At 44.7% G+C, this 22137-nt stretch overlaps 1 protein-coding gene across 2 annotated transcripts; it reads left to right on the forward strand.

The window, feature by feature from the left end:
* The first annotated feature begins 328 nt into the window (after positions 1 to 328).
* On the forward strand, positions 329 to 20194 carry LOC107106427 (glutathione S-transferase Mu 1-like). 2 transcript variants are annotated; one of them, XM_015406567.1, is made up of 8 exons: positions 329 to 413; positions 7484 to 7559; positions 10824 to 10888; positions 17582 to 17663; positions 17759 to 17859; positions 18414 to 18509; positions 18586 to 18696; positions 19876 to 20194. In XM_015406567.1, the coding sequence occupies exons 1-8, from the start codon at positions 378 to 380 to the stop codon at positions 19969 to 19971; spliced, it is 663 nt and encodes a 220-aa protein (XP_015262053.1). In that variant the 5' UTR covers positions 329 to 377; the 3' UTR covers positions 19972 to 20194. The 2 variants fall into 2 exon arrangements, with proteins under 2 accessions (XP_015262053.1, XP_015262052.1); XM_015406566.1 differs by lacking the exon at positions 329 to 413 and adding an exon at positions 2023 to 2120.
* The last annotated feature ends 1943 nt before the right edge of the window (positions 20195 to 22137 follow it).

Here is a 22137-nt window from a genome sequence, read left to right on the forward strand (position 1 = left end):
GTTCCCTTGGAGAAAATGGCTGTTTTGGAGGGTGGACTCTGTGGCGGGATGTACCCTGCTGAGTCCCTCCCCTCCATAAACCTGTGTGAACGCAAAGAAAAACCAGCAACAAAGGGAAATGAAACGGGAACATTAAAGACGCCTACTCAGAGATAAGATGGCTCTTCCTTCCAAAAAAATGTAGCCGCCTTAGAAGCAACGTCTTTTTTAAAAGTAATTTCCTAAATGTCGCTTCTATCCCCGCTTCCTTTAACCGTAGCTGCGCCTTTAAGGATTAAATTGAAACCCACGCCCTTTACGAATGCAATTGAAGTCCACGCCCCTTCCTTCGTGCTAGTTGCTGCCGGAGCTGGTGCGGAAAGCCGTGTGAGAGCGCCATGGCAATGATTTTGGGCTACTGGGATATTCGAGGGGTGAGTTGGTTGTCTGGGAACGAATGGGATTACCTTATTGCAAATTGGTTCCGTCTGGCGTTTGCTAAGGCGCGAATTGTCCCTGCGGGTCGCCCTTCCAAGGCAGCCTGGTCCAGATTCCTGGATCGACGGTTTTAAAAGACGGAGCCTTTGTCGTCTGCACGGCTTATGCATCGAGGCCTTCGCACTTAAGACAGAATAGATTGAAAGGTACAGTAAAAATTCTCAAGAAGCTGACCCGGGGAAGATCCATGCTCACTTCCCTGGTCCAGGTGAACACGCTTGCAGACGCCTCGCTGGAAACGAGGTAGGGTGGCTGCTGGAGGTTTGACGGTTTCCAGCGGGTTTCGCTGTGCGTTAGGGAGGGCAGTCGCAGTTATTTGGGTTTGGTCAGTCTATAAGCTAACTGCAGTGGATGCATTTCTGAATTTACAGAAGTACTACTCGGACTGTGAAAGTGGAGACTTCTCTGGTGAACTGTTCACAGCCAAGTAGGATTGCTTGTTAATGCTGCAGTCCTGCGCACACAGTCTTGGGAGTAAGCATCATTGATTGCAGTGGGTTTTTCTTCTGAATAAAGTACGCAGATGGCATGGTTACCTGTCAGGAAACTTCAAGCTGCCTATTTCTTGTTAAACATGGCAGCGATTTAGGTCTGTGATTATAAGAGCTGGTGCCAGTTCTTGTGTCCGAGGGCGAGGAGGACAAGTTTTGCACTAAATATATTTCCTGGGGCCTCTTTGTGGGGTTGCACACTTGTTTTTCTGTAAATCAAAGTGTGTCTGCCTAGTGGGGTGGTCGGAGATTGTTTATTCCCTAAGGAGTGAATTATTTCAATGAAGAAAAGGTATATTGCAATACATACATGCACAGAGTAGTTTAAAAAAACCTGTTCATTAGGTATCTTCCCAATCAAAAAGCAAGGTAATTTTGACTGTCATGTAAAACTTGTCTAGTATCAGAGAGGTGCAGGTATTGTTTTAGACTTTGTAGGGATTATTTCTCAAGGAGATGGTCCTTCCAAAGTCTACAATGGGCATAAATCAGTTTTCATATGGAAAACGAAGTAGCCCTGGAAGGTGCAGTAGTCCAGAGGCTGGAAATGTAGACTGATTTTCTGACCCACTCATAATCTGCTGGGTTAATAAATTAATAAGCAGGAAGGTTTCCATAGTTACATAGCACGTGTGTATTAATGTTGCATTTCTGTAGGTTTTGTGTGCAAAGTGTAAAATATTTCTCTCTGTGTTGTACCTGGGCCTCTCCCACAATTACAACTGAACAACAGAGCTCAGTTCCCTTGGAGAAAATGGCTGTTTTGGAGGGTGGACTCTGTGGCGGGATGTACCCTGCTGAGTCCCTCCCCTCCATAAACCTGTGTGAACGCAAAGAAAAACCAGCAACAAAGGGAAATGAAACGGGAACATTAAAGACGCCTACTCAGAGATAAGATGGCTCTTCCTTCCAAAAAAATGTAGCCGCCTTAGAAGCAACGTCTTTTTTAAAAGTAATTTCCTAAATGTCGCTTCTATCCCCGCTTCCTTTAACCGTAGCTGCGCCTTTAAGGATTAAATTGAAACCCACGCCCTTTACGAATGCAATTGAAGTCCACGCCCCTTCCTTCGTGCTAGTTGCTGCCGGAGCTGGTGCGGAAAGCCGTGTGAGAGCGCCATGGCAATGATTTTGGGCTACTGGGATATTCGAGGGGTGAGTTGGTTGTCTGGGAACGAATGGGATTACCTTATTGCAAATTGGTTCAGTCTGGCGTCCAGGGCGCGAATTGTGCCTGCGGGTCGCTCTTCCAAGGCAGCCTGGTCCAGATTCCTGGATCGACGGTTTTAAAAGACGGAGCCTTTGTCGTCTGCACGGCTTATGCATCGAGGCCTTCGCACTTAAGACAGAATAGATTGAAAGGTACAGTAAAAATTCTCAAGAAGCTGACCCGGGGAAGATCCATGCTCACTTCCCTGGTCCAGGTGAACACGCTTGCAGACGCCTCGCTGGAAACGAGGTAGGGTGGTTTCCGGCGGGTTTCGCTGTGCGTTAGGGAGGGCAGTCGCAGTTATTTGGGTTTGGTCAGTCTATAAGCTAACTGCAGTGGATGCATTTCTGAATTTACAGAAGTACTACTCGGACTGTGAAAGTGGAGACTTCTCTGGTGAACTGTTCACAGCCAAGTAGGATTGCTTGTTAATGCTGCAGTCCTGCGCACACAGTCTTGGGAGTAAGCATCATTGATTGCAGTGGGTTTTTCTTCTGAATAAAGTACGCAGATGGCATGGTTACCTGTCAGGAAACTTCAAGCTGCCTATTTCTTGTTAAACATGGCAGCGATTTAGGTCTGTGATTATAAGAGCTGGTGCCAGTTCTTGTGTCCGAGGGCGAGGAGGACAAGTTTTGCACTAAATATATTTCCTGGGGCCTCTTTGTGGGGTTGCACACTTGTTTTTCTGTAAATCAAAGTGTGTCTGCCTAGTGGGGTGGTGGGAGATTGTTTATTCCCTAAGGAGTATTTCAATGAAGAAAAGGTATATTGCAATACATACATGCACAGAGTAGTTTTAAAAAACCTGTTCATTAGGTATCTTCCCAATCAAAAAGCAAGGTAATTTTGACTGTCATGTAAAACTTGTCTAGTATCAGAGAGGTGCAGGTATTGTTTTAGACTTTGTAGGGATTATTTCTCAAGGAGATGGTCCTTCCAAAGTCTACAATGGGCATAAATCAGTTTTCATATGGAAAACGAAGTAGCCCTGGAAGGTGCAGTAGTCCAGAGGATGAAATGTAGACTGATTTCCTGACCCACTCATAATCTGCTGGGTTAATAAATTAATAAGCAGGAAGGTTTCCATAGTTACATAGCACGTGTGTATTAATGTTGCATTTCTGTAGGTTTTGTGTGCAAAGTGTAAAATATTTCTCTCTGTGTTGTTTGTTTTGCAAACGACATTATTTACATCTAAAACTGGGCAAAATTTGTGCCACACTTTTAAACTGGGAATGAATCAATTTGGAGCTGATGAGATGCAAAAGTGGCAGGCCAGGTGATTTAGGAAAGCCATCGCTAAATTAACAGGTTCTAGAGTGTTAGCCATGTTAGTGTGTTGTAGCAAGGAGTCTTGAGGCATTTTTAGATTAGCACATTTCTATGTGGCATAAGCTTTTTTCCTATGCCTGGTGCATATAAATCTGCATTAACATCTGCTTGTTAAAGTACAGTACAAAGTTCATCTTTTGCAATCACAGACTTGGCTTGGTACAACCTATTGCTGCCTCTTGTTATGTAAGAAGTTGGAGACAGGGGGTGTTGGCAGGATTGCTCCAGTCAAAGACATGTTGTAAACAGTGTTCCCTCTAAGCTGAGCTAGTGTGAGCTAGCTCACAGTTTTTTAGCCTCCAGCTCACACATTTTTGTTTCAGTTCAGGAAGGATGGCTCCAGAGCAAAATGATTTATGCAGCAGCCAAATCGCTTGCTCACAACTTTAATGTCAGTAGCTCACAAAGTAGAATTTTTGTTCACAAGACTCCACAGCTTAGAGGGAACATTGCATTTAGGTGCGACCTGTGGATCAAAAGGCAGTTGCTGCACATCTTATGAAGATCTGTTAAGGAAGCTACTCTGACTTTTGTGATATTGTGAGATATATACATATGTAAGAAATGATTGCTTCACTTCTGTTCTTCAAATAAAGTCTTGTGGAAAGAGCCATCCTAGCTTTATTTAAAACATCTCATGTCTCTGTTTTGATGTCTGAGTGTTTTGATCTTCCATAAGGAAGGCATTTATTTATTTATACATTCGGCTTATATACTGCCCTGACCCCGAAGGGTCTCTGGGTGGTTTACATACAAAGTCTAAGTCTACCTTCCCTATCTACGGCCACATGGGGCAGGGGCTGCCTACCGGCACCCAGGTGGTGGGGCTTGCTGTTCTCTGGCTCGGCTCCTACTTCTTCCAGCGGTCTTTTGAGACTGTATCAGACAACTTGATGAACCCTCATGAAAGAATGGACTCCATATATGACCATATAGAGGACAAAATGGTAAACAGTTGGGCTAAAAGGCTCCTACCCGCTGCCTTGGATAGACCACGCCAGGACCAGGCATGGGGAAAGCAGGGCACTGCTCCTGCTGGCACCGCGTGCAAACGCGAGGCCCTTCGGGAAGGGGAAGCAACTGTGAGGGAATTTTTCGCCGGCGCAGCTTCTGCTTGGGTTACCTCAGAAGACAGAGTGCCAGGAGAAGGGCCTCAGTAGAATATTCTGATTGAGAGGTAGATTGAAACTGGAGCAAGTAGTGCTTTTAAGTTTCCTAGTCCTAGACTGTTAAGGGCTTTTTAAACCTCTCCTTATAATAATTCTGTTTTCTGGTGGCAACTCCATGTGAATAATTCTGTTTTCTGGTGGCAACTCCAGGCGCTCCCAAATCAGTTGGCTCAATGCTTTGTCACTCAGCACGTTTCCCTATCCACTGGCCATGTTCCGTGAGTCTCGCCCACAGCACAATGGAGAAAGACAAACAAAAAGCTAACCTTCAAATGACCTCTTTTTTCAGGATTTCCCTGAAATGGCTCCCCTTGCAGAAGGGAAAGTCACAGTGTGAATTAACAGAAGGAAACAATGAAAGCCCAACACAAGCATCTGTAGTAAAATTTACAATAAATCTTGCTGGTTAGGCGGTCCTACTTCCACTCTTCAGAAATCCCACAGGAAAACTTTTATACTTTTGAAATCCTAAATGAAGTGGGCAACCATAAACACAGGAAATCTGCCAAATCCTTGATTTATTTCAAAACTGATGTACATATTTGGTTTTATGCAAGTCTCACAGGCTTCATCCCTGAGTAGTGCCTACACATTTTAGGTAATCTCTGCACAACAACCTTCCAGCAATATTTGGTAAACCCTCAAATTAACTGGATAGAGATTCCACAGTAATTTTGGATTTACTCACAGCAGTTTCCAGTTGCCAAGTAAATTTCCCCAACATTATCACCAAGGTCCATTGTTTCTTTATTGTTGTTGTTGTTCAGTCTCTGCTGGCTTCCAACACACTCCCCCCACCTCCTACACCTAATAGGCGGTTGTCTCTCAGGTGCACCAGCAGTTGTAGGGTGCTTAAAGCCAAGAGGGAGCCTGCCCCAACAGTAATGCCTTAGTGATCCTGCCAGCCTCCACAGTGGCTTCTAATACTCCTCCCCCTCCTACACTGGGCAGCTGCCTGTCAGGTAGAGGAGAGGAGATGGGATGCTTACAGCTGTCGGGGAGGTTTGCTCAGCAGGATTTCCTTAGCCCTGCAGGACCAGGGTACTTTAATCCATCAGGGATGCCGCTCCAGCAGGATCACCTTAGCGGTGCTGCTGGCCCAGCTTAGTCACACTCCCACACACAATGGAAATATATCCCAAATTCGTAGAAAACTGGTTTCCTTTATTAGGTTATTTAACTTCTAGAAGATTGGTTCATATGAACTTGCTTAATATCTGATTGCTTGGATGGTGTTTTGAATACGTAGTTATGTCCCACTTCTTAAATGTAACATAAATGAGAGGCAATTTTGTAAAAAAAAAAAGGGGGGGTATGCCCTCCCCCCAATTCAATGCCCAGGCCAAACCCCTGTACCCAGAAACCCAAAATAAAGGGAGTGCATTCCTATCATGACATCAAGCCCCCCACAAAGAGATTTCTGAGAAACCCATGTTCCCCCGGCTTGGAAACGGAGATGAGCACCGCAACCCTAGAGTTGGACTCGACTGGCTTTCGAGCAAGGGAGACCTTTACCTTTACCTTTACTCCTGCAGAGCACTGAGCTGCTAGTGAGATCACCCTGAGGTGCTCAGAACAACACAATCTCCATATGAGCAAAACAGTCCAGGAACACAAGTACAAAGGCCATCACTTTCGTGGAAGGTGGCAGGAGTTAACAGACGACTGCTTCTTAAATGGACAGTTCTATGTTGCCTGCTCTAGCATGAGCTCACCAAGCAGCCTGGTGATCCTAGCACCTGAGGGCAGAACCACCAATGTGGTCTACAGAGAGGTCTTTCAGTAAAAAGAGAAAAAATTCCATATGTCTTCATTTTTTTACACTACGATCTTCTCCATTAGAATTCCTACAACAAACGTTACATTTCAGACTTCACATCATCAGTATTATAATTGGATTTACGGAAATTAAATACCGTAGCTAAGCAACGGGTAGCAGGCTAGTGGGTTATAAACAGCTCTTTGAAATGAGCTCAGATTTGCCGCATGGAGGACTCGGACGACGACATGCTGTAGCACACGTTTATTGTACTTCACATAGCAAAGGCTAACTCTAATGGCCCACAGGGCCAACTATATACATATCCACCAGCAACCCCCCACTCCCATTGGAGGGTTTGAATGTCCCGCCAAGGTGGCTATTGTTTGGGGCTGGGGAATCCAAGATCCGAAGTTTCTTTTGTTCTCAGATCCAAGCTCTGGCCTTTCCGCGGACCCCTGGAGGTGGTCCACGTACATAACACCGCTCCCCCCATAGTTTTGACTCTGCCTACGTTACGTAGTCCTGCAAGTATGTGGAGGGCGGCGCTCTCGTGTGGAGGTGGTCCACGTACATAACACCGCTCCCCCCATAGTTTTGACTCTGCCTACGTTACGTAGTCCTGCAAGTATGTGGAGGGCGGCGCTCTCGTGTGGAGGTGGTCCACGTACATAACATATAGGTAGCCAACTTTTAAAGCGGAAAAGATGTTCTTTGCTGGTCCAGAAACTTTCATTGGTTGGGTTTCATTTCTGGGTCTAATTGTATTGTTTTATGATGATTTAGCATGTGAGGAAATGCAGTCTAAAAATATAATTAGTGTATGAGAGAGAAATTGTGCATGAAAGGACCGAGGATGGATCAGAATTTACTAGTATTCCGTTCTCTTTTACAGCTTCATTCCTATGCATATCTACGTAGGGGCAAATCTGTGGGAGTAGCTTCTCTGTCAACTTGCCTAGGATTGAGCTGCAGAGTAACCCAGGCATATGACGGTGCTGGCTTCTTATAATGCCTTGGTCTCTTTTCCCCCCTTCATTAACAGCTTGCTCATGCCATCAGGTTACTACTGGAGTACACAGAAACACCTTATGAAGATAAGTTATACAGCTGTGGAGAAGGTGAGTACTGCTGGTGTTTGGAACACACAAAGCCCTTTCTTTTGTTTGATGCTATAAATATCTGTTTCTGATAGGGTTGCCAGGTTCTTCCTGGCCACTGGAGGGGGATGGGGGCATAGGATTGCCATATCCAAGCATGGGATGGAGCCTGGGGAAGACAGGCACCTCAGTCCTGTCCATTCTCCAAAACATCCACTTTCTCTAGGGGAACTGATCTTTTTAGTGTGAAAATCAGCTGTAATTCCAGGGATCCTTGTGTCCCACCTGGAGGCTGACATCCCTGTTTTCTGATGCAGTTTGAACTTCCTAGGAGGGGAGAAGCAGGTTTGCCTGTATGGTATGAAGGACTTCAAGCATGCTAAACCAATCTGGTATTTCCCCCCCCCCCTTTGCTGTGTTCTCTGTTCTTCTCCTACCACACTTGTCTAGAATGTCCAAAACTGTCCTAGGAGTCTATGTTTTATACTAGTGGACCTCACAGCTATGCTGATCTGTGTACTAAATTTTGAAAATGTGTATAAAGTTGTTGGCAGGGAGTGGGGATGCCGGTGAGATACTGTAGTCTATGCATGCATGCCTTTTTGTTATCTGCAGAATTCCCTCTGATACATAAATGTTTATTAGCATGAAATGTTATTTTGGGGCTTGGCCGGAGACATACTGTTGGATGCGAGAGGAAATGATTTTGTGTCACAACTCTCTGGGTACAGGGGTCCATATATTGGTCTCTTATTACTGTTGTCAGTTGCCTGGATGAGCAAGGGGGTAATGTTGAAACCTCTGTGGATTATGCAGCTGTCATGCTGGGCTTCCTGGTGGTAGTGGAGGATACCCTGGGGAACAGGTCGCTGCTCTTTTCAGAGAGATTTCCTGCATTCTATTATAGCACTCAGTGAAGGAGCAGAGGCAGCTGCTGTGGAGATGTGCCCAGTAGCAGCAGCCCCACCCCCCTTGTGCAGAATTTCACCCTGTTGTAACAGAGCTGGTGGTTCACTTTTGCAGAAGCAATGAAGTACAACTGCAAATTCTAGCTTTGACTTCGCTTATTAATTGCTGTTGTGCCATGGCCATGGCAGCTAGGTGTGAGGGAAGATTGTAAGTAAAACCGATAGTAAAGATCTAGAAACAAGCCATGAATTGTAATATGGACAATAATATCAGGGGAAGCTGTATTTTAATCTCTGCCCTGTGCTTTCTCAAGTACTGCTGACAAACTATGATCATGTTCCAGTGTGCTGAGCAAAGAGTAATTAGGTTGGCTCCACTATGTAGTATAGCAGTGGAATAGCCTGTCCCCATGTATTTTTGGGTGTGTGGTTTTATGGAGGGGGGCTCATACTCTCACTACTTAAGATAGTAATGCTTTGTTTTGTTTGAAATTTTTCCTACCTCCTCCAGCCCCCAGAACCCCATGTTTAGGAGCATTAAAAAAGGTAGGAAATGTAGCACATGGTCAGGCCAACTTTCCAGACTTTACTAAATCCTCTGCAGTTTGTTTATTTAAAACATTTGCATACTGCTTTTTCACCCAATTTAGGATCCCCAAGGCGGCGAACAATCAAAACAGTGTGTGTGTGTGTGTGAATAAACACATAAAATTCATAAGGGATAATAAGAGATAGTGAGGGTATGCCAAACAGGACAAAACCATCTTCACACACTGGCAGAAGACAGCAATAGAGAGAAGCAGACGAATTTCCCTGGGGAAGGAGTTCTGGAGTTTTGGTGCCATTACTAATAAAGCCCTTTCTCAGGTTGCCCCCATCTCCAATCTGGCCTCTGATGGTGAGTGCCTCTGAAGATGACTGGAATGGTTGGGTAGGTTCATATGGATGCAGGTGGTCCTTCAGCTATGCTGGCCTCAAATTGTATAGAGCTTTAAAGGCTAATGTCAGTACCTTGAATTATGCCTGAAAGCAAATTTGGATCGAATTTAGGTGCAACGAGACATGAGTGATAGGGTTCTTATGACACACTCCAGTCACCATTCTGGCTGCAATATTGTGCACCAGCTGTAGCTGTCTGGCATGCTTCAAGGGCAGCCCCACATAGAGCACATTGCAGTAGTCTGATCTAGATGTTACCAGGGCATACAACAGAACAACAAGATTTTTTTTGCCCAGGAATGGTTGCAGCTGGTTCACCAGACAAAGCTGGTGAAAGGGGCCCATGGCCACTGCTGCCATCTTTTCTATCCAACAGGAGCCCTGGGTTCTGAATACTTTTAAAGAGCAAACCTGCTCCTTTAGGGGGTATTGCAACCCCATCCAGAACAGGAGATGTCCCAGTGCCTGGGTCAAATGCCCCCTCCCCCATAGTACCTCTGTTTTGTTTGGATTCCGTTTCAGCTTCTTAGCCCTCATCCATCTTAAAACTACCTCCAGGTACCAGTTCAGTTTCCACAACCTTCCTGGGATCTGCTGGAAGTCCAAGATAGAACTGAGTGTCTTCTGCATATTGGTGGCAGCTCAGGCCAGATCTCCAGGTGACATCTTCAGTGGCTTCATGTAGATATTGTATAGTAATTGCAAAAGCAATGGCTGTGCACACACACACACACGTGTATGTGTTTTATTGCCCCAACAGTAAAGCACTGAAGTGCTAGGAAAATTCAGTCCCCCTATAACAGAGGGAAGATGCATAGATCAAAAAATGAGTAGCAGCTTTACAATTACTGTTAAAAAGTGACTGTCCAGAAAAGCCACAAGTGCCTCAGCAGAACAGCACAATGGAGGCTTTGTCATTCAGGCTTCAGGGCTCAGATCTGGCTGTTTGTTTCTTAATGTGTCTTAATCTTGCTTTGCAGTCTCTCTAAACCTGTAGAATGCCCCTGGTGTTCTCCGTAGAATATCAAACAAGTAGATTTCTCCACATACTCTCAGGGATTCTCCTCTGAATTAAATATCCCAAGAGAACATTTAGGTGAGGAGGGATTACTTTACCAGCTTTCTGAAAGGTTAGCATGAACGTCTGACTTGGGCTTGAAGAATATTTTTGTTACAACTCATAAATCAGGATCAAGTTATCAGTCTTCCCTCAGAAAGTTCAGCTTGATCTAACCAAGTTATTCAGAAGTAAATCTCACTGAATTCCATGAGCCTCTGTCCCTAACAGATGTCCTTAGGCTTGTAGCCTCGGTTGCACAATTAACATGGCTTTTTAGTGTATCTCAAAATTGTGGTTTTCTTGCCAATGTGATGAGAGTGGAATGTGGTTGAGCATATTTCTTGCATATGCAGCTAAGCCTCCCTTTTTTATTTTTAGCACCTGACTATGATAAGAGCCAGTGGATCAGTGAAAAGGAAAAGCTGGGCCTGGACTTTCCAAATGTATGTAGCAGTCTTTCTCTACCAAGTGGTGGGTGGGAACAAGTGGTGTACCTACTGTATTTGACACCTGGGGCAGACAATTTATTAACACTGCCCTCCTCTATATGACAGATTTTTATTTTATTGAACTGTGAAATGCCTCCATTCCTGCCCATGCTGCCCAGGCACCCCTGATGTAGATGTATATGCTTGCCTTTCTGAGCGATTCAGGGCCCAAGACAGGTAACAACCAAACAAAATACAGCAAACCTGTGCACAATCACAAAAGGAACATCAATTAAACATTAAAATAATAAGAATTAACTGCCAACAAGTTGCAACCAATTTATGGCAACCCCTCATGGGATTTTCAAGGCAAGAGACATTCAGAGATAATTTGCTGTTTTGCCTGTCCTCACATAGCAACTCTGGACTTTCTAGGTGGTCTCCTATCCAAGTACTAACCAAGGTCGACCCTGCTTAGCCTGCAAGCTCTAACAGGTGTGAGGCTAGTCTGGGATTTTCAGGCTGTGGTTAAAAAACAACAACATTAAAACAATAAATACATTAAAACTACATTGCCACAATAATTCAGACACCTTATGCCCAGCTATCAAAATATCCCCTCTTTGCCCAGAGTCCGAATGACCCCAAAGCTCTCCTGCATAGTTCTGTTTCAGAGCCTGATGTGAATCCAGGAGGGTAGAAGCCCCCCCCCCAACGTCTTCCTGGAGGCTGTTCCAGAAGCACGGGGCAGGGCCTGGACTGGTGCTGAATGTCCCTGGGAAGGACAGAAAAGCTGCCAGATGGGAACATGCAGGGAGAGACAGACCTTCAAGTACATGAAGTGGACCTGGAAAACTAATGGGCAGACAGTGAAGGGACTTCAGAATAGTATTACCATGGCCTTGCTGGCTATCCCCTGATGACACATGGGCTGTCACATATTGCTTCAGCTGACGTTTCCAGAGTTTTTCAAAGGCAGGTACATGTAGAGCATTTTGAAGCAATCTAGTCGGCTGCTTACTTAAGCATGGGATCAGCAGGTTCAGATTGCATGTCAGCCAGTAGTGAGCCAGCTTCCTGCTGCCATAGACATCTGTTTCTCTAACAAGAGGGGGATCCAGCAAGACTCCCAAGATCTTATCATAAGAACATAAGAAGAGTCCTGCTGGATCAGATTAGGGATCCATGTAGTCCGGAATCCTGCCTCACACAGTGGCCAACCAGTTCCTCTGGAGGGCCAACAACAGAACATAGAAGCTGAGGCCTACCCTTGGTGTTGTCTCCTGCACAGATTTTCAGAAGTTAACTGCCTCTGAATGTGAAGGTTTCCTTTACAATTTTCCTTGTAAAATACGAATAGGCATTTTATTGTTGATTTTTTAAAATAGCTAATTAATTCAAACGGTTTTTAAGATGTAACCGCTGGGCACCAGGACATCCATTTGCATAAACATATTACATTTTGCTTAATGTGCTTTTGCAAACTGGGTAATCAGTTGAGATAAACTTTTGAAGATGTTTTGTGTTCTGTCAAGATAGTGGCCAGGCCACCATCTCCTCTTCCAAAATGGCACAAAACAGTGTGCATGCTTTTGAATTCTCCAGACCTGTTTGTCAGGTTTAAGCTTGATAGAGAATTCTGAGGAACTCGAAAGCTTGAACACAGTTGTGTGTCATTCTGGAAGAGAGACATCTGCTCCCCTGTCGGTTGTTTTTGTCACATCCTGATGAAGAGTTCTGGAGAACTCGAAAGTTTGCATTACTATTCTGTGTCATTTGGGTTGGAACTAATCAAAGGTAGTATATGGTGTCATGACATTGGGGTGCTCCAGCGATGTCACCTGGCCAAGATTTTATTTTTTTAAAAAAGGAATTTAATTATATCCAGTTAATGAAAGGTCTTTTGGTAGCAAAAGTATGGCACTGGAACAAAATAAGCTTGGGTCTGGACTAGGAACTCACTCCAAAATTTAAAAACGTAATTCTAGAAATTTATTACAAAATTAGACAAACATAAAAACAAATGTAATAGAGTGTACAATGGGACAAAGAATGTATGACAAAACAACAAACCTATCTACCTAATGTCTCTGAACACTGCCCCTAAGTGGCTTACAGCTCCAAAACTCCGGCAGACATCTGGAATAGCAGCTCTTCTAGCAGCAAATAATGCAGGGAAGTGAAAGTCCTGAGGAGAGTGGTAGTCCTTCTTTCTGCTTCATCCATATGGCTTTGGCTTATGGCATATAGGCTCCTTTTCTCTTGAACCCAAACTACTGTATACTAGCCCAGCTGTCAACTTGCTAATTAAGCAATCAATCAACATGGTTAATTACCTGATTTAAGATGGACTCTAGATCATTGGCTGTCAAAACTGACACTTGAGCTGTAATACTGTATAGATGACCAGCTGTCAAACAATTACTCTGACAGTTTCTAGCTGCTAGTAATTACACTGTCAGATAACCATCCAGTTTTCCCATGATGACAGTTTAAAAACAAATGCAAGCCCTTACATACAACTGGGGAATCAGTTTCGTGACATACGTGGTTATGTTTTTATCTTTGGACATTACCTTCTAGGAAATTGTCCCATGGACTGTTCAGAAGTAGTGCTGGAATTCACTTTGAGTCCCTTTGATATAGTTTTTCAATTTGTTTCCATGCCTTATATTTTGCCTGCTCTAAATATGACCTTGGCTTTGGTTAGCACTTGGATGGGAGACTATCAAGGAATTCCAGGGTTGCTACACAGAGGCAGGCAATGGAAAACCATCTCTGAACATCTCATGCCTTCAAAACCCTATGGGGTCGACATAAGTAATCTGTGACTTGACGACACTGTACACACATGCAAATGTGACCTGGCAGCAGAAAGCTATCAGGAGAACTCTCAAACAGAAACATGTGCATGGAGTATTTAAACACTGAAGGTTTAATACAGATATAGTTTCCCATCAATTCTACAGCAAGACCTTTTTTAGGGATTAGCTACCCAGTTCTGCCTGAACCCACCTGCCTCACTCAGACCTGCATCAAGCATGGAAGATCTTCTGAACTGCCAGGCCTTTCCACTCTGCCAATCATTGGCTGAAATGCTGATTAACAGCTGTGCAACTGTTCCCTATTTCTGGCACTTATAATATCTGCAGACTCCCACCAATAGTCCAAAATCTATAGTCCTCACTTTTCTCTTGCATCCAATAGATACCAAGGATTCTGCAGAAGACTGACTCAAAGCCTGCTATTCTAAGAACAGTTGCTTAAAAGTAAGGCCTGCTCAATAAGACTGGACTTACTTCTGAGCAGACCTGCTTCCTAAGTAGACCTTAAGTTTGATCCTGGGTCACTCTTCCACCTCTCCTAGTTCAAATGGAAAAAAGCAAGAGATGGGTTCAGAATGGCTGTTAGCAAACATACAAAGCCCAGGAGCATAGCCCAGGAGGAGCTGAAGTCAGTGCACCCCATGGGCAGCATGAGAGGGAAGCCCCCTCCAAGGCAGCTGTGTCCGCCCCCACTTCCCACCGCTTCCTTACTGTTTGCTGACAGTTCTGCAGGGAGTGCTGTGCTGGCTTGTAAATGGGAGTGTGGCGCTCCCTACTCATTCTCTGGAGAACTGTGCTGCCCCTTGATTCCAGGGCTGTCGAGAGCCACCCTGACCCAAACCAGATATAGCAAAACACTTGGCTTGCTGTTACCATGAATCTGTAGTAATGAAATAATTGGCCTGTCTGTTCATCTGTTTTTATTATTTATTTTACTTATATCCTGCCTTTCTCCCCAAGCAGCTTATGTCATTCTTCCCACCTCCATTTTATCCTCACAACAACCCTGTCAGGCTGAGAGTGTGTGATTGGCCCTGGCAGAGTGGGGATTTGAACCTTGGTCTCCCAGATCCTAGTCCTACACTTTAACTGCTGCATCAGACTGGCAGGAATAACTCACGAGAGAATAAAGCTAGAAGACTCAAAATTGGCCACTGGCTTTAGGATGATTGTGGGTGTTCCAAGGCCAAAACGGAAAGACATGAGAAAATCCTGGCCCAGGTGAGACAAAGCTTCCAGTGGAAGCCAAAGGTCTCTGTTTGTGGCAGGCATAACTCAGAAGATAACACTACATGTTTGAAAACTGACCACCAACCCCAGATGATGATGGAAGTTACAGTGCCAAAAAGGAAGGGAACTGGAACGCCCTGAACCAGGTTATCTTCACAACAGGCAACATGGAATAAGACAGCATTTAAGCAACCTGTCATGTGCCTCTAATGCCCAGATCCCCAACCCACCATGGAAGGTTGCTGGGTGACACACTCAGCCAGAAGGCTGTTGTGAGGATAAAATGGAGGCCAGGAGAACAGTGCAGCTCTGGGTCCCCATTGGGGAGAAAGAATGGGTATGGCGTTTGTTATAAATCTAATTTTAATGATATTGTAAATATATCATTTTTCTTACAGCAAAGTAGCCTTTACAAAGGGCTGTTAGATCTTCCACCAACACAATAATGTTGATAACAATGCAGTGCCTGAACTGCTAACTTCTGTTCCACATGTATAACGACGAAAACAGATTAATGTTCCATTATCATGCATGTAAACACAAAAACATAAGAGAAGCCAATGTTGGATCAGGCCAATGGCCCATCTAGTCCAACACTGTGTCACAGTGGCCAAAATACCAGGTGCCATCAGGAGGTCCACCAGTGGGGCCAGGACACTAGAAGCCCTCCCACTGTTGCACCCTCCCCCCAAAGTACCAAGAATACAGAGTATCACTGCACTAGACATAGTGTCCATCTATACCTTGTGGTTAATAGCCACTGATGGATCTCTGCTCCATATGTTTATCCAATTCACTCTTGAAGCTGTCCATGCTTGTAGCCACTGCTGCCACCTATGGCAGTGAATTCCATGTGTTAATAATCACTCTTCCTTTTATCCGTTTTAACCCGACTGCTCAGCAATTTCATTGAGTGCCCATGAGTTCTTGTATTGTGAGAAAGGGAGAAAACTACTTCTTTTTCTACCTGCTCTATCCCATGCATAATCTTGTAAACCTCTATCATGTTGCCATTTCTCCAAGCTAAAGAGCCCCAAGTGCTTTAACCTTTCTTCATAGGGAAAGTGTTCCAACCCTTTTATCATGCTAGTTGCCCTTTTCTGCACTTTTTCCAATGCTATAATATCCTTTCTGAGGTGTGACCAGAATTGTACACAGTATTCCAAATGAGGTCACACCATCAATTTATACAGGGGCATTATGATACTGGCTGGTTTGTTTTCAATTCCCTTCCTAATAATCCCCAGCATAGCGTTGCCTTTTTTATTGCAGTCACACACTGTCTCGACATTTTCAGTGAGTTATCTACTACGACTCCAAGATCTCTCTCTTGGCCAGTCTCTGCCAGTTCAGACCCCATCAATGCATATTTATAGTTAGGATTTTTGGCCCCAGTGTGCATCACTTTACACTTGGCCACATTGACGCCCACTCACCCATCCTCAACAGGTCCCTTTGGAGTGCCTCACAATCCTCCCTGGTTCTCACCACCCTGAACAACTTCGTGTCATCTGCAAATTTAGCCACTTCACTGCTTACTCTCAACTCCCAATCATTAATGAACAAGTTAATCAATTAATTAGCCAGTTTTTGGTCCACAAGAGGACTTGTCCTTTTATCCCCCCTTCTGTTTATAACATTAACAAAAGTTTGCTACTGTGCTACTCCAGGCAGGATAGGGATGGGAAGAACTTAAGACCAGGAATTGAAAATAAAGAGGGGGGGGGACCACAGGAAAAAATTATGTAGAGGGGAAGAGAGAGAAACTGAATAAGAAGAGGGAGATAAATTAAAGAAAAGAGAAGGAAAGGTTGTTTTATCTTGCTTCAGCACACTTTCTACTGCTTTGTAAGATCTGGCTGAGATGGGTGCAAGAAAAGGAAGAGAAAGGGCTAGGTTGTTAGCAGGCTCAAGGCTGCCAATTATTGTCACAGCCATTAGTGTGTTATCTTGTCTTGCATGGGTGCTGGCTTTGTTTGACGATCATGTTAGTATGATCTGTTAGGTAAGTTGCTTCAGTCTTGGAGAAAGGCAAGAATAGTCGATAATAGAGTGCTTCTTACTGTGCTCAGACTTCCCTGTGCCCCAGTGGCTGCAGCCAGAACTGCATTTTAAAAAGAAGTGGAAAGTGGTTTGGCTGGATGCAGCATGACACTGGCTTCAAGGGCCCTCCAGCTGACTTGGGCCCCCCAAATTTTGTTCCCCTCTGGTGCCAGCCCTACTTCATTGTTCTTTAGGTTTGTGCTTTGATAGCATGGGGCAGTAAGGGCCAAGCTGCAGCTCGCTGATCAGAAGCTGTAGCCAAGAGCTGCCCATTCCTCCCTCTTCCAAGAGGCGCTGACTGGCAAATAGATTTTTCACTTCTGTTGATTCTGGGGTATGACAATGCACCCCCTTATTTCCTGCTCCTGAGACTGACTGTCCCATCTTTGGTAAGCCATTGGGTGGGAAGATTATCTTTCTTGGTTTACCCAGAAGTCCTAGATATTTGGTGGAGGACCATAAACTTCCCTGGGGTGTTCAATGGTGGGGCTAAAATGAGAGAGGTTTGCTCGGAGGCAATTTATGAGTAGAGTGAATAGGGCATTGTGAGCTTGGAAATGCAAAACCGGCATTCGACTTGATGCTGATCGCTCTTGCTTCACTTTCCCAGCTTCCCTATCTAATTGATGGCAAGACCAAGCTTACGCAGAGTAATGCCATCCTCCGGTACATTGCACGCAAGCACAAGATGTGTGAGTATTTTTTGAGCTCCTTCAGGGTCTGGGCTGGCTAATCAGAACCTGTTTTTGGCCTGTCTTAAATTTCTGATTTCCTTTGTTGGCTTCAGGTGGAGAAACTGAGGAGGAGATGTGTAGAGTTGACATGCTGGAGAACCAGGTTATGGATTTCCGCATGAGCCTCGTGATGGTTTGCTACAATCCTGATTTTGTGAGTTCACTTGCCTCTGTGAATCCAGGAATGAAATAGCTGAGACTAAAGCAAAGGGACTGGGCGGTGGAGGCTGAGGCTGGGCTCTCTTAAGACTGGAAAAAGTAGCATGACTCCGTGCTTGAGTGACAAGCATAATTGAGGTGTGTGTGTGGTAGTATGTTTTCTGCAGCAAACGTGTGGAGTGTGAATGATACATGCCTACCTTTAAACCCACCTTTTTGTATGCCACATGTCTGTGAACTCTGATTGGACTAAAGCATGAAGGTGCCCATGTGTTCTTTGCACTGTGTGAGTTGTCGTAGTGCAGAATAGAGTTTGGTTGAAGGGAGAAGTTTCTCCTGATATGAGACTGCCCTCCTAGGCCAGCCTAGCAACTTTTTCTAAATATCCGTTTCCTGGAAGGAAGCTATTTTGTACCACTACTAATAGATTTACACCTAGTGGTTCTTGTCTTGATAGCAACAAACTCCTTAACTCTGTTGGGCAGAGGAAAGTTTTGGTTGAATTTTAGCCATAATCATGGTCTTTTTTCCTCCCTCCCCTGTTTGTAGGAGAAACTGAAGCCTGGGTATTTGGAGCAACTTCCAGGGAAGCTGAAACTGTTCTCCCAGTTCCTGGGCAACAGAAAATGGTTTGCTGGGGAGAAGGTATGGGCTTATCCCAGTACAGGTCTCCAAAGACAGGTTTCATTTCTGCAGGTTCTCATTGTTGATCTCTTTCTAGATCACATTTGTTGACTTCCTCATGTATGATGTCCTTGATCAAAACCGCATGTTTGAACCCAAGTGCCTGGATCAGTTCAAGAATCTTAAGGATTTTCTTGCCCATTTTGAGGTGAGCTTTGTCTTCCTGACATGTGATTGCTTGCATGACTTCCTGTGTCTCTTGTGACTTTGTTCACTAGTTACTGGTGAGAAGCCACAAACTGTTACATTGAATACAAAGTTCCAAGCTGGCTAAACCAGCAGTCCATGCTGTCACTAACAAGGATACATGAGAGACGCTGTTGTTTCCTTTTGGAATGCAAAAGGTTTCATGATGTGGCCTTGAAAGCTGAAATCAGTGTTGCTGAGGGTCTGAGGTAATTTTGCTCCATTCCTTGTTGAACGTGTCCCTTCCTGTGTTAGTATGGCTGTAGGCAGTGCAAAGATTTACTAGCTCTGTCAGTTGCAAAACTGAGTGTTATGTGTGGGGATTTGTGTGAGGGGAGGTAGCTTAGTTGTTCTAGACCCTTTCTCTTAGGCATCTTAGAACATCCAGCCCCTTCCCATGCTAGGTTGCAGTCATTGTAGATGCCCCTTCCATTGTGATAGGAGAGCATACCTGGAGTTTTCCCCCATGTCCTGAGTGAGAGGATGGATGCTTCCTGGGCAATTTATTTGGCACAACAATGACATCAGTGCCAGGGTACTCTATGTCTGAACTGAGTTGGCTGTGGAGTGCACAGCGTAGTAGATGAAGATTGTAGCCATTGTTGTTGGAACATAAGACATACTCTTCTCTGGGACGCAGAGCCTCCTTCAGGACATTTTTGGAGATGGCAGCTGAATATGGGTAGACACAGCCCTTTTAGAAATCCCTTCATCCTCTCTGGAATTGTATTGCTTCCCTTGTGGTTTTAGAAAGTTCTTCTCTTGTTATGCTGTTCAATTTTGGAGTTTTTAAAATCTAAACCCTAATTTTAATCTCCATAATTTTTATGCAATGTCTGCCACTTCATAAGTGATACTTAGTGTTCGCCTGTCATAAGCCACTTCACAGATCTATACAGAGGAGGCGTATTAACAAACCAGGGAAAGGGACAAGCAGCTAAAGGGCAGAGGTGGCTAACCATCGATCTACCTTTAATGAAAGAAAATTATTCTTGTAACCTTAGTAGGAGCAGAATTGGCGCATCAAACATGGAAGGGGAGGGTTGTCAGACTTTCTTACAGCTCCTTGTGGGTTTTGGTCTGTCAAGTGCCAAGGCCCACTTTCCCCTCTTCTTAATTATGTGGTGTTTTCTGTTCTCAGGCCCTGGAGAAGATTGCTGCCTATATGCGCTCCAGCCGCTTCATGAAGACTCCTATTAACAACAAGATGGCCAAGTGGGGCAACAAGAAAGAGTAGTGGATGGAGGAACAGCTCTTTAAGTGCCGCTGAAATGCTGGTTCTCCTTTTTGGGGGCCTTAGCTGGAATTGTGTCATTAATCTCCCCCCTCCCTTTTGTAGAATGAGGAATAAAGTTTTTTTCTTTGGCTTGAAGGCTGTAGTGTCCCATACAGAATGTTGGAATCATGTGGTAATTTTGAATCACATGCCTTGTTGGCAAATTGATCTCATGAGTGCTTCCTGACTGTGCGGTGAGTCTTGGGATGTGTTAGAGGAAGGGCAATGATGACCCTTAGAGCCTGAGAATGTGAAATAAACTTGGTCGAAACTAGGAAAGCCCTGAACTGGATTGCCCGGCCGGCCCAGTCTTGTCAGATCTCAGAAGTTAAGTCGGGTTGTCCCTGGTTAGTATTTGGATGGGAGACCACCAAGGAATTCCAGGGTCTTTATGCAGAGGAAAGTAAACCACCTCTGAACATCTCTTGCCTTGGAATTACTATGAGGTCACCATAAGTCTGCTGTGACTTGATGGTACTTTACACAGGCAAACTTGTCAAGCTCGGCCCAAAGTTTCTGTAACAATGTTTCCTTTACAGATTGACAAGAGTTTCTACATATGTGTTGCATGTACGCTCTCTCTCTCTCTCTCTCTCTCTCACACACACACACACACACAGACACATACATTTTAGATGTCATCCTATCATCACTTCATTTCTTCATGGATTTGATTGCATTTTTCTCTTCACGGCCTGCAGAACTAAAATTATAGACTGATCAGACTGACATCGTTGTTTTCAAAGGAGGCACACTTAAAGTCTATTGGTTAGCATTGTGGAAGTGACTTCCGAGGTACATTAGACTGTAGATTAACTTGTGAAATTCCCGAGTTAGATCCATGGGATACTATTAGTAGTTTTGCTATGCTTTGGGGAAATGGGTTCTATGGAGTTTATGCATAAGAGAGACCCAGCTCAGCAGCACCACAAATGGGAAGCAGTGTCACTGATTTGATGCTGTACTTTATGAGATAAAGTATCCTCCCTAAAACAGAAGGAAATAGCAGATAATTTACCAGATTTACATAGCCTCTGTAGAGATGCCTATTATCAACCTGGATCACTAATGACTTTTGAAGATTAATCTTTTTGGAACTACTTTTAGGACTAGACATACTTTTAGGACTAGGACTAAAACTTCAGTTAGGATATTCAATATATCTAATACTCGATATCTGGAGATTGGGGGCATAAACAGAAAAGACAGATATTTCTACAAACCTGAGAAAAGCTCCAAATGCCCTCAGTGGCATTGCTAGGCAAATGCCCTCAGTGGCATTGCTAGGCAAATGCCCTCAGTGGCATTGCTAGGCAAACGCAACAGTTTTGTCAGTCTTCCAGCCTTGTATTCCGTAAGCAAAAGGCAAGGGGCAGGCCGCTTTTGAGGGCTGTTTTAGTCTTTGATGATGTACTCATCAGGGCCAGCAGCAAACACTGGGCAACTTGATACCATTTGACTTCCATAACTCACCAAGGCCTAGCTGCTCACTTAGTGCTTAACAGCAGCCATTGCACAAAAGTCAGTGTGATGTGGGGGTTAGAGTTTCAGAGTAGGATCTGGGAGACCCAGGTCAGAACTCTCATTCTAACATGGAAGCTCCCTGGATGACCTTAGGTTCATCACACATACTCAATTTACCTCACAGGGTCCATGTGGGAAATGGAGGGAAAGCAGCAGGATGCGATGGCTCTTGAGGCTCCCAGCCTTCCTCCCCTGCCCTCCCCTGTTCACCTGAAGCATTGCCTTAGTGGTGGGTGTGGCAGTTGCCAGAGGGAATCCCATCATTCCCCTCTTCCTTTACTTATCAATCCACCTGCCAGCCTGCAGTGCCCCTGTGTTTGCAGCCAGATTTACATGGCAATGGGGATAGAGAAGCTCACTCTCCCATTCCCACCTCACTGCCTCTGCCTGCCTGCCTGCCCACCAGTCATTGTGGGCAGCTGCTTCTCCTACTGTTCCCTCCACCATCCACCTGCAGCCCCACTGTCTCCTCCAGCTGACTCAGATGGTTGCAGCTCCCCTCCACCTCACCAGTCTCTCACATGTGCCCCCCACAGATGATGGCAGGCCAATGAAAGCGTGTTATTTGCACAAGCACAGACAATGATGCTCTGTTTAGGGGGA

The sequence above is a fragment of the Gekko japonicus genome, unplaced genomic scaffold, assembly GCF_001447785.1.
Source record: "Gekko japonicus isolate JY-2015 unplaced genomic scaffold, Gekko_japonicus_V1.1 scaffold115, whole genome shotgun sequence".
Lineage (NCBI taxonomy): Eukaryota > Metazoa > Chordata > Lepidosauria > Squamata > Gekkonidae > Gekko > Gekko japonicus.

Bases quoted from the DNA above. Each gene is read 5' to 3' on its own strand.
- LOC107106427 (XM_015406567.1), top strand. From the start codon at position 378: ATGGCAATGATTTTGGGCTACTGGGATATTCGAGGG. The intron at 414-7,483 runs GTGAGTTGGTTG...CTTCATTAACAG, and splicing joins GCTACTGGGATATTCGAGGG to CTTGCTCATGCCATCAGGTT. The intron at 10,889-17,581 runs GTATGTAGCAGT...TCACTTTCCCAG, and splicing joins TGGGCCTGGACTTTCCAAAT to CTTCCCTATCTAATTGATGG.